Source organism: Pundamilia nyererei, unplaced genomic scaffold (assembly GCF_000239375.1).
Source record: "Pundamilia nyererei isolate P.nyererei 1_Seehausen unplaced genomic scaffold, PunNye1.0 scaffold00056, whole genome shotgun sequence".
In the NCBI taxonomy this organism is placed as follows: Eukaryota; Metazoa; Chordata; class Actinopteri; order Cichliformes; family Cichlidae; genus Pundamilia; species Pundamilia nyererei.
In genome coordinates this window covers 1,639,031-1,651,907 of record NW_005187457.1, presented here as the reverse complement: position 1 = coordinate 1,651,907, position 12,877 = coordinate 1,639,031, and the positions used below count along the sequence as shown (strand labels likewise).

The 12,877-nt window shown below is 41.4% G+C and overlaps 1 protein-coding gene across 8 annotated transcripts in view; it reads left to right on the top strand.

Annotated features, from left to right (window-relative positions):
• Positions 1-12,577, top strand: part of elavl4 (ELAV like neuron-specific RNA binding protein 4) — a 69,836-nt gene extending 57,259 nt beyond the window's left edge. For 5 of the 8 annotated variants that reach the window (XM_013911078.1, XM_013911075.1, XM_013911077.1 and 2 more), the window contains 3 exons: positions 1,859-2,093; positions 8,525-8,563; positions 11,377-12,577. In XM_013911078.1, the coding sequence (XP_013766532.1) occupies positions 1,859-2,093; positions 8,525-8,563; positions 11,377-11,704 (602 nt within the window). In that variant the 3' untranslated portion in view covers positions 11,705-12,577. The remainder of the gene's footprint in view (positions 1-1,858; positions 2,094-8,524; positions 8,564-11,376) is intronic. The other 3 variants (XM_005734040.2, XM_005734041.2, XM_013911076.1) reach the window with 3 other exon arrangements.
• Positions 12,578-12,877: the final 300 nt, after the last annotated feature.

Here is a 12,877-nt window from a genome sequence, read left to right as displayed (position 1 = left end):
CAGCGTCCATTAGTGAAAAACTGTTATTTACTATACCTCAGAAACAAACGCACTGTTCCCCACTTTTCACACAACATATGCATGAGAACAACTGTAATATGTAAAGAAAGCTGTAGGAACAACAGAGGCTGTTGTTTACACTATGTACATCCCATTAGAATTGCTCGTTTTCCTGCTTCTATCAAGCTAATTAAAATGTGCAGGTACAGAGTTGGCACAAATGGAAATAAGGGAAGAGAATTTGTGAAAGGCTGTCTGGGGAGAGGGAGGTAGAAAGGTTAAAAAAATGAGAATTTAAAAAAACATTTTTATGAAGTAAGAGTTAATGAGTTCAACCACCAGACATAAAGAAAATGCTGTGGTTCAAATCTGAGCCTCGCAGTGCTTTTTATTCGGTAAAGACTCTGAGGTAAGAGGTTTCTTTGTGTATAAGTTCTAAAGTCAGAAGGTTGTTGCTTATATAGTTAAAAAAAAAAAACTTTTCAGAAAAAGTAAACAAATTATGTTAGACTACAGAGAGCAAATTAGTTTTGAAAATGATTTTTATATTGCCATTCTTTCACAAGTCATGTTTCTGCTGCTGCAAAAGGACACTGATCACCACAGTTTGCAGTAATTGAGCTCCTTTTGTTGTGGTGACAGTTAAGAAAATACTTCCAGCACGGTATTTGAAAGAGGCAAGAAAATTGCAGAGAATATGCAAATCAGTTACCTGAAGAAAAATAAAAATAGAGAAAGAGACAGAGACAGAGAGAGAGGGAAAAGCACAATGCTGTAAATCCAGAGTACAGTCACATTTATGTATTGGTTTAAATGTTTAAACTGGATTTCACCTTATTAGAAGATAAGTAATTTTTAATGAATGGTTTGCTTTCGTAGAGCGTTTTTATCTTTCTGCTTGGCTGGAAAGTAAATAACCTTCTGGTGCTCGTCTTTGGAGAAAAGAAAAGAACAAAAGGAGTGAGATGGTCAAGGTGCTTAACAGAATGAGAATTCAGGGGAGCGAGTACCGTGAGACGAGCCAACAGGAAGTAGCGGGCTGGCATGAACAAAATGTGGAATAACAATAAGGAGTGCCTTTTAAGTGTGTGAGAGAGACTGCACACAATGATGCTCATACACAACATTCCCCTCTTCCTTACTTCCTCTCTTTTATTCAGCCTCAGTCACATAGACATGCCTGTGTGCACACGGTATTATGTAAATAGTCTCTTCGGCAGAGAGCTGCTGTCACTGCGCGAGCATCCTCTGGGCCATGCAGGCAGCCTCATTAAAACAAGGCACAGCATCCGTTAATAGATACACATATGTACACATATACGCATGTACATGTACACGTATAGAGATGCACACTTCTTAATACGCACAATGCACCAGTAAAGGACCCACCAGGGGAGCTTCCCTAAATGTTCCTCTCAGGTGGCAGTCAAAAATATCGCCACGGAAACAGCTCAAATGTCACGGAGAGCGGTGCATGTGGAGGGCGTGCAGGGGTGACTGCGACTGGAATGAGCGTAAGAAAAGACGTGACTTTGTGGCTTTAAACACACTCTGGGTCAGTGCCACAGTGTGTGTAGCTGGTGTGTATGTGTGGGTATGCCTGTATTTGTGTTACTGTTAGAGTACAAAGCCATTTGCATTAAAAATACTTTACAATTTATTACTTTTTTTGCTTCTTTTACACTGTGGAGCATGATGTCATTGTTTATTTGTGTGGGATCTTTAAATAGGAGTACTTATCATGTGCAAAAGTAAGAGTGCTACTCAGCAGCACAGACATCTTTTAAATATATAGACAGTAAACCTTTGTCTGATACCTGTAAAGTAAAAGGGGCCCCTGTTTGTTTCTGATCTGCTGGCCCCGCAGGTGGCTCCAGAGGTGTTGGCTTTATCCGCTTTGATAAGAGGATAGAGGCTGAGGAGGCCATCAAGGGCCTGAATGGCCAGAAGCCATCGGGCGCTGCCGAGCCTATAACGGTCAAATTCGCCAACAACCCCAGCCAGAAGACCAGCCAAGCTCTTCTGTCACAACTCTACCAGTCACCTAATCGCCGATACCCTGGCCCCCTTCACCACCAGGCTCAGAGGTTCAGGTGAGTACAGGGGCAGGAGGACGACAGAGGAGAAGGTGGGGAGGGGAGGCTTTTAGGCAGTTTCGACACAATCGTTACTTATATCTCTATATGTGATGTGTCTAATGCAGAGTTTCCAAACCTTTGGCGCTGACCCAGTATTAAATCTTTACTATTAATTTGACGAGCCCAGGAAATTTCCAGTTGAAGTGGAGTGGCTGGTCCACTGTTCAGTAATTTTGAAAGCAGCCTTGCAGACAGTAGGTTGTCCTTGAACAGCCAGTATGAGCAGCCTGATTTTTTTGTCAGAGACATCGCGTGATGAGCCATTTGGGGTGCGCCTGGTTCCAAAAGTAAAAGTCTTTCTCAGACCATTTCCCAGTCTCATTTAATTAACGTGATTATGTTACATGAGTCACTGTTGGAGCACTATTAAGGACGGACGCAAGATGCTCCAAAGTACAAAAGAGCAACAGCAGCATTATAAAAGACCTTTTTAATGAAAATCCAAAAGGATCCAAATGTGTCCACATAAGAACGCAAGTTTGATGTTATCTACAACCTTGTATGAACTCAAATTAACTCACTTTCAGTTAAACTTCAGGTAAATTTTTGAAACAATTGGAAGCCTGAGACAGCGGGCATCTGCTATAAAGTGATGAAAAGCACAATTTCTTAGAAAGAAAGCTAATTTAAAGTGATAGCTATAACATAACAGCATCATGATCTTGTTGCAGAGTCTTTTGTATCTAATTTGACCAAAAAAATGCATTAAAAGAAAAAGTAATAATAAAATAACAGGATTTCAGAGACTGAAACATACTTCCTAGAACCAGTGGCACCTCCTCCTTCCAGGCTCTTTTTCAGAGATGTTTTAAAGTAGCAAATTGAAAACAAAGTGTAGACATAAGATAATCAACAACATGATTGGGCCATCTGCTCACAAGGTTGGGAATCTCAAGTTGAATGTCATCTGCTTATGTAGAAATTAAGGAAAACAAGTAAAGTATTTACTAGAAAGCTTCACAAACAGCCTTGCTTTGTGTATCGCACAATCTGAAACTAAAATAATTTGATTTAATGTTGACTGATCAGCTATCAGTCTTAAACTTCATACAGATTTTTCTTGGTCAACGTGAAACTCAGTGCATTCAATTTAGGAAACATGTCTACTCCAAACAACAGGCCTGATTTGGAAAACACGCACCAAGTGTCCATCATTATACAAAGTTAGATACCTCATTGGCCATTGCTTTATGTAGCCGTTATATGTCCGTGTGTCCGAGGACTGCAGCCTTTTGCCAAAATGATTGCTTGCAATGCAATCAGGTGTTATAATTATTCGTGCTCTCTGGATCAGGTGTTACCCTACATTTAGAAATTTAGGTGTCATATTTGTGGTTTGACATGTCTGAAAGGGCATGAATTTCATTTCGTGAAATTCAGTTTGCCATGCAGCGAGCAAAGATTAACTTTCCAGATACTCTTATTCATATCAGTCTGCTCAGCTTTTGCGAGTGCTATAAGGCTGACTGCTCTGCTCTGTTTTTAAAATTTTATTTCTTTAATTGTTTTATTAATGAAGTAGGAAGGTATTTTTTTGTTCTACACACTTAAGTCATGATAAGTACATCAAGTCACTTCCTCCATGTCCACAGGCTGGACAGTTACCATTAAACAAACCATACTGCAGATATTGTTAATCTTAAATTAGAATACAATATGAGTAGGTTGTTGCAGTAACATATATGCTAAAGAATTGTGAACACTTGGGCTCTATAGCATTGTGATGCCGTGGTTAGCACTGTTGCCAGAGGGTCAAATCCCTACTGGGGATGCACCAAAAATCAGCCGACCCCTTTTGAGCAAGCACCTGGCAACAGTGGGAATGAAAAACTCCCTTTTAACAGGATGTAACCTCCGACACAACCAGGCTCAGGGAGGGGCGGTCATCTTCCATGACCAGTTGGGTGTGGCGGGTGGAAAACAGGACAAAAAACACACTGTAGAAGAGAGGCAGAGATTAATAATAAAGTTTGAATGCTGTCTCCAGGTCCTTTAGCTTCCTCCCACATTCCAACGACATGCATGGGTTAGACAAGGTGTTTCGAATATTGCTGGGTTTTTACCATGTAAAGCACTTTGAGGCAACTGTTGTTGTGAATTTCTCACTATATAAATAAAACTGAACTAAGCTGATGGACTGGCTCTAGCTCCCTGCGACCTTGAGTTGAATAAGTGGAAGAAGATGAGAAAGAGTCAGAGGTTTCCTGTCTTTGATAAGCTTCATTCTTTTCAACTTTACACACGCTTGAGTAACAGTTGGACATGTTGAATGCGATTCAGTATCGAGTATCATGTTTAATTTCTCACACCTTTAACGAAGCAGATTTTATGAAAACTGGTTCAGAATTAAGTCATTTCTATAGTTTGTTTACTAGCAGATCCTGACTGGTCCAGCATGAGAACTACCCAGACACACATCAAATCACAAACACAATATCTGTGTTTCTATATCTATGGTAACACTTATATTCAGAGAGCATGAGTCACCCCAGTGTCTGTGTTACAACAATGCTGCACTTTCTCTCCTGTGAACAGTCATTTGGCAAAAGCATCCTCTGAACAACAGGTGTGAGCCTTGCACCTGGTGCAGGTGTCCGTAAGTCAGCGAGAGCTCTGCGTGGGTCCACCCAGATCAGAGAGGAACTGTTCATAAGAGACTGTGGGGTTCTGTCATTCACAACTACATGTTTCCCCTCATTTCATCATGCTGCCATCGTGTCGATGCTTCCAGGCATATTCAGGCCTGGGCAAAAACACATATTAGGAATATCTTTTTTTTTTTTTCATAATTTTTGCAAAACAAAAAGATACATTTTTACTGTTAGGTATTGTCCTTTAATTTTACACTCATTCTGCACGATGTTGTCCACTGTTTTGGACCGAAAGCTATCACCCCTACCAGACATGAAAGACATGAAATACTATAAATACTGCATGAGTCTGTGACTGCATTACAAGCTGACATTATTCAAGAGACTGAGGCCTTAAATCCAGTCAGCAGAGGGCCAGTTAAAACAAATCATTACAAAATGAATATCAGGATTTAAATTTTAACCCCATTTCAGCCTCCCAAAATTAATGTTATCTTCATGTCTTTAAAAAATGTTTTTGCCCAGGTCAGTAATCTTAACACCAAGTTAATATACAGTAGTTCGTACACTGTGTGGCATCCTACCCAGTCATATGCTGTCATTAAAGACCCAAACATCATCATATTATGGCACCTAGAGGTAGTTTGAGCGTACTCCTTAAGCTCAAGTTACCTTTCACCTGAGTAACCAATAAGAAAACAGAAACAGCACACTATCATATTATCCAACAAGAATGTTTTAGAACTGAAGACAGAATATGTGCTTACACAATTTCCTCTCTTTCAATAACACTAAGCCGGTCGTGCTGTTTACTCTCCATCAAAGTCAGAGCTTGGAAGGTATTTTTCTTCTGGAGCAGCTTCCCTGGTGTGACACCTGAGCGATGTAGCGTGGCTGTGTGTCTGTGATACGCCAAGCCAATTTACAGGCTCTGCAGGAGAGCTGTCGCTTCTCATCACAACTCACAACCACAGTACACTTCCTTACCGTGTCCCTGTGTTCCTGCTCTCTGCTCCCGAGCCCTTTGCTAAAATCCTTAACACTTAAAAGTTATAAATGGGGTTGATATGTGTGGTTTCCAATTTTTTAACAAAATTTAAGAAGGACTAAGGATGAAAAACTGCATTTATTCAGAACCGATCTCTTGTTTTGCTTACTTCCAACTATTTTTGAAGTTAGACACATTTTATGTGCACCTAGCAACGAGTACTGGAAATAAAATCCACCATAGATGCTAAAGTTGTTTTAGATAGTAAGAATGTTGTTTAGGAGACCCAAGTTTTTAATAAATCGTCTTGGCACAGTACAATCCTGCTGCAGCGATAATTACATCTGTCCTGTGTGAGTAAATCATGTGGGCCTGCCGTAACGCAAGCTAATGTATAATGTGCTCGTACGGTCCCTCTCCAAGACGGCAAACATAATCGACTCAAGCACAATACGCGAAGCCCTAGATCCCCGCTTGCTTCCAATCCTCTGTCGTTAACTAATGGTACTAATTAGCAAATTAGCTTTGTTATATCCAGGGCAGGAGCCAATTTTAATTGAACAGATTTTTGTTTTAAAAAGGAAAACACAAAAACGCCCATTCCACCATTAACATGCATTGACAGACAGCACAAAAGCCCTATTGTTTGCATCCAGCTTGGAGAGGCAGCGTGAAAAGCTGGCAGAGTGTTTGCGTGGCGAGCTTGCATCAGTGTGGATTCGTACATGTTTGAGAGAAAGGAGAGCGAGAGAGTGTGTTAGCAGCAGGTTGTTTTGTTGTGGCCCAACGGCCCATCGGCCAGCAGATGTCTTCATGCTCCCGAGCCTGGAGCGCCTCTCCTCTGAGCATCCTCTCCAATTGACTCATTTACCCACAAAGCAGGCTGCTCGTTCCCTCCCCACGTAATGAGCTAATTACTGTTTTAATGATTCCGTATATCCTTTTCTCCACTTTTGTTCTTTGTTTTAGGGCTGCTTTTGTACTGCTTGGTAATTTTAAGTGAGAACAGTGCTACAGTGCAGACACACCATGAAGCCAAGCAATAAGCAGGTCTATCATTTACCCAGAAGGTTTATGTAAACTGTGAAAAGGTTATGTCATTTACCTCCAATGAGGGGTTTCAATGTAGGTCACCACATTATCAATTTATTTACAAAATTGAGCAGTTCCCTCAGAAGATTATGTCTTGAAATTAATTTGTGAAATTAATATTTTTGAACACAGGTTAGTACAATGTTGCAGTGTTTTTCATTTATAAGAGAATTAGCTACAATTACCTGGCATCCTGGTGTTAAATTGTCCCTGATTAGAAGATTACTAATCTGTTATCTCTAACAGGCAGAGTAAATTTCATTTAACCTGATTAATACAAATAGTACTGTGATTATTATTATTAATATGCAAGATATTTACTACAAGGCTGCACAACTGCTTAAATAATCAGGATGTGTGTGTGTGATATAGGCTATATTTCAAGGCAGTGATAACGTTGCCTTGAAATATAGATTATTGAAATTTAACATTCTTTAAAATGTGCACCGCATAGAAGATTGTGTGCCTGTGTGAGTTCCTGTTTTTGCAAGGAAGCAAGAGAAAAGGAGAAACAACCCTGACAGTCGAGTCAAAGTCAGAGAGTTTGTAGTGTTTTCAAGAGGAACGAGGCGTCGCTGGCCAGCTGTTGCTCAATAAGCCGTTGCCCCTGTCCATTAGGCCAGAGGAGTTAATAAGACATGAGACAGGCCAGACCCAAGTGAGGAATGAAGGTCATTGAGTCACTAAGCAGGCTGCATCCATCCAAGAGGGCCAACGTTTCATACAGCCCACAGGTTTCCAAAGCCCAGCTCCCAGACAGACACACACAGACACACAAAGCCTGCCTGGTTCTTAAACAACACACAAATAGTAGTTCACCCCAGATGACTGCAATGGCTGTAGCTCGCAGGCTGAAATTATTACGAAAGCAGAACATCTCCCCAAACCTAACCCTTTTAGACAGAGCACACCCTCTGACTAACACGCTGCCATTCCACCCGACCTGTTAGCACTTAACAGGTTGACCCCAGCCACAAAGACAGCATTCACAATTTCACGCCTAGTTTAACATTCAGTTGTGCTTTTGTGTTTTCCCATCGCATAGAAACACGACTAATCATCGTCACCTCTCTCGCTCACCATCGTTCAAATGCCAAACCATTACACTGACAGAACTCTTGATCATTTCCTGCCATCTCAAGTGTTCTCTTAATCGAGTTAACACAAATTCAGGAGCGTAGAACCTGAAAATAAATTCTCATTTACCTCCATCGTAATAAACCATCGATGTGGTGTCATAAATTGTATGGATACCCACATGCAAGATTACGATTTGCAATTGTGTAGCATTGCGGCTAGGCTATCATACTAGTATGGCCTAGAGCAATGCTGTGCTAACACACTGCCTGCCCTTAGTGTTATGTGTGCAACTGTAATCCTGAACTGTGACCAGTCAACTGCTGTGTAAGAATTAAATGGTCGCACCTACAGTAATATTAACGTGCCCGATTGCAGGGCTACGATGAGGCCTACGAAGAAGCTCAGTGGGCGACTGAGCGAGTGCAGAGCATACTGATTGTACTGTAGATTCACTGATTAACTGATGATAGCATTTTCTGGTGGGGCTCCTCAGTGTAATGGACCAACTATAGATGGGTTTGTTTGTTCTTGAGTGAGGAGGGCCATGCAGTTCCTGCAGGGACTTAACATTAGTTCCATTGAGTGAGTCGACCATCTGCCCACCATTAACCCCAGAACCCTCCTTCTCTTTACAGGCTGGACAATTTGCTTAATATGGCCTATGGCGTAAAGAGGTAATTAAAAACTTCACCCAATGCCAGATGTCCATGTTGACTCAGTGATTTTTCAATATCCTTTTTTCCTGTTTGTTTTTATTATTTATTTTTTATTATTTTTTTCCTTGCATTTTTGCAATCACTTTGCATTTGCAAATTCGTTCAAGGTCAACTGCATTCTTGGTTCTTTGATTTGTTTGTATGTTTTTCCCCCGTCAGCTTCAGTTGGCTTTAAAACCTTCCCAACCACTCAAAGTGTAAAAAAAAAAAAAAAACCCAATCAGCCTTGTTTTCAGTGGTGATGAATTTGCTTTGTTTTGATTATGAAAGTGCTGGTGTTGTTTGGATTGTTTTGGGTTGTTTCAACAGATTTTGTTCTCTGGTGTAAAACTTCTCATTTCTAGGTGTGTTGGTTTTATTTCTACTGGATTCAGGTTCTCCTGCCTTGTCGCCATAAATCTAGAGCTTGGTCTCCCTTTAGGGTCAAATTTTAAATTTGTCACTGTGAATGTATGTTAGAATCAAACATTTTGTCAGTCAGATACAACCTATGACAAAATGAAAATTTTGCACACATTCTTGGTAGTGCTAATAGAATTCAAGAAAAGTTTAGCTAGGACTTCTGATAAGGCTAGATGAACCTGGATCCCTGCTGGAAACAGGAAATGCTGTTTCACTGCAGACAGTTCCAGCTTTGCTCGGCACTGCTCTGCTCAAACTCCTTTCCTTCGCCTCCATGTTTCATTTTGCTTTCTCACCAGCATAGGTGTTACATAACCCAGAGCAGCAGCCACTTTGGTGATAGATGTTCCATGTGCTGACGGTGGCACCTTGCATGTTGCAAGCACAGGGGGCATCATCAGTCAGTCAGCTTAGAAACTCAAACAGAACCCAAGGTTTAGCTCGAGAGATATTTTCTCTTTGCAAGTTCCTCTAAAAACCTGTAATTTTGCCAAACAAGATCATGTTTTTGCAGAATAACTCTCATAGTGATGCAATATGACATTCAAAGGTTTAACGCTCTCCAGTAAGCACTTTACCCTCAACCCGAGTCTTTACATCATTTTATTAAAAGGTGAAAATAGGTGTCTGATTTAGCGGTCCTGATTGCAAAGCATGTCATCAAGTTGCAAGTGTTTTTCAGTGATCTGGGGCTATTTTTTGAAAGGAAAGAGAAGGAAAGTGTTAAGAGCTGGAAATGGTTTAGCTTTAGAAAGGACAGAATAGATATCTGGTCAGCTACACAGTTGCTATGCAACCCGTGGTCTGGTCTGTAACATTGGTTAGTGCTCGGTCCCACTCTGGTGGGTATGCTTGCATACACGCTTACACCCATACGCACACATACATACAGGCACACTCATTTCCACCTTCACAAATCCAGTGTAAGCTAGCCTTCATTTAGCCAGAAACCTGACGTTGTCCAGCTTAAATTTACAATTGGCATGAAGTTTTTTTAAACATAAGAGAGGCCTGAGTGTGGCTGAGCATGTCAGACAGTGAGGCCTTTTAAGATTCATCCTAAAGGATCCTCTCAACAAGAAAGGGAGGCCACATGATTTGGTGTCTATTATAACCTAGTTTCTTGTTGCAAGAGTCTTGTGGTGGTAGGTAATTAAAAAAAAAAATAGATCAAAATATTGCAGATTTATAACTATGAGTCCATGTCATCTTAATTATACACACTAATTTGATCTAAATCACAAAAGTGTAATTGCTGCAAAGAGCTCCTTACAGTTGATGATCTTGCTAACCTGAGGCAAGTATTAGCATCCGAAACAACTGCAAGCAAACTCTGTATGACCAAAGTCATGCAGGAAGGTCGTAGTGATTGACCACATATAGTCACTGGAAACAGGAGGCTCTGGGCCCCGAGCAGCAAGCAACGCTATCGATCAGTGCCACGAGCTCTGGAGTAGAACAGATCAGAACGCTCTGCAGGAGGGGAGAAGGGGGAGGAATACACTTTGTACCTTAATGCCACTGGGCTGTAAAGTGCTTCCATTTTCCATTTAGTTTGCTCCCTCTTCCCTCCCTCCTTTTCCTTAAGAAAGCAGCCATCTCTGAGACAGCTGCAGCAAAGCGGAAATCTCAATTAAAGCACTCCCAATAATGCCTATAGTCGTTTCTTGAAGAGAGGTGGCATAAGAAATGAACCTTTTTATCTCATTTACCTTTTATTTAAAGGTGGGGGTATTTTTTTCTCCTCTCCCTTTCCTTTGAGCGGAAAGGCAATTAAGTGAAGTCAACTGAGGATTCAAATCTCTTGCATCACAAGAAAAAGGAGAAGATTATGAGGCGAATGAGAACAGATTTAGCAGGCTGGTGCATGATCTTTCATGAATTTCTAGCAACAGTTTAATTCAGCAACTTCCTGCAATTTAACACCTAAAGGAGCCACTCAGGGGCACAAAGAGAAAACCTTCATCTGCATCTCCTTCAGCAGAAATACAGCGTAGCGCACACAGCGCCGTCATCATTCCAGACAGGAGACTTTTCAGAGCCAAAGAGTTCTTGGAGGATTTAGTGGCAGCTTAGCAAACGAATGCAGACTGCCCTGACATATTTGCACATACGTTCGTACGGAGTACTTGCATGTTTATCTGATATGGTGTGGTTTGGCTTTGAGATCAGTGGCTTGACCAGACTATTTGGCTGTAGAGAGTAGCGTGCGATTCAGGCGAGGATCATGGCAGGACCTTTTTGTTTTTCACTGGTTAGGGCGATTTCATGTACAGCAGATGCAGACGCTGTTTCTCTGTGTGCCTCAACTTGCCCAGTTAACGCTTGCCGTTTTCTCTTCTTCCTCCCAACTGTGCCTCTCCTCTCAGGTTTTCACCTATCACTATTGACAGCATGACCAGCCTGGTTGGCATGAACATCCCCGGGCACACGGGCACCGGTTGGTGCATCTTTGTGTACAACCTGTCCCCAGATTCAGACGAAAGCGTGCTCTGGCAGCTGTTTGGGCCATTCGGCGCAGTCAACAACGTCAAGGTGATCCGTGACTTCAACACCAACAAGTGCAAAGGCTTCGGCTTCGTCACCATGACAAATTACGACGAGGCGGCAATGGCCATCGCCAGTCTCAACGGCTACAGGTTGGGCGACCGCGTCTTGCAAGTCTCCTTCAAGACTAACAAGACACACAAGTCCTGAACTTTACCAGGTAGAAGCAGTTGCCCCGCGACTTTGTCTGCTCCAAAATTGCCCCCAACCCCCCCTATCCCCACCTCCACCCATCCCTTAGCCCCTTCAGTCACTACCACTACCACTACCACCCTACTACAGCCATCCAACACAGCAAACTCCAACCGGAACATAAAGCAACCAACAAACCATCAAGCAAATTGAACTAGAAATGGCTTATATTATAACTTTGGACCTATAAGCCAACGTTGCCTAAGTATTACAAAAATGAAATGATGAAAACGTTCACGAGTTTTGGGAAGCTCCTGCGATAATGCAGGCTTCTCTTTGTTGTATATTCTTTCCGTTTCTTGTGGTTGTTATAATGTTTTTTCTCTTCTGTGTAAAACAGTAGCAAATCCCTGTATCCCCTTATTTCAGAGAAGAGAACGTCCTCTTTCGATTGGAGCCTTTTCTCTGTCTTGATTCAGGATTTGTTTTTCTTTTGTAAATCCGGATCCACTGTCGGTAGTATTATATACCTCCCCGTCTAGTAAACGGGGAGGCGGCTCTTTTTTAAATTGGTGAACCATTCATTCATTTTTAGCGTGTATTTCAAAGCGTCCCCTTACCGATTACAAACGGGATTCCACGGGATCCCGGTAACTCTGATGTAGAAAAAAAATGAATTTCTAACATTGTTTTTGTTTTGTATCGCAAACAAAACATAATGTCTTTCCTCACTTGGGGTTCAGGGAGATGGGGCAAGGGAGGGGATGGGTTAGCTTTGCTGATGACACGTTCAGTAATTTAAGAAAAAAAATAACACTGTTGCCAAAGAGAAGATCTCTTTGCTTGGAAAAAAAAAAAAACACGTTTAGAAAAAGATAAAAATAAATAGAAAGATCTATTTTTATAAATGATAATTAAAATAATAATTATTGAAGAATTTTTACAAGAATCTGGATTTGAAAAAAAGAGAAAAATATTTTGACTGGCTAACTAGGGGGGGCCGGGGCGGGTGGGAGGGGGCACCACCTTGTCTTGTCGTTCTGCCGTGGTACTTTATAGGATCGGAGGTTGTTTTTTGGGGAATCCAAGTTGGTAGCGATTTTGTAGATGGAAGGTTTTGTGAACAAAGGATGCAATCTGAGGCAGGTGATTTTGGTAATTTTTCACACATGTACTAGTGCATAATTATTC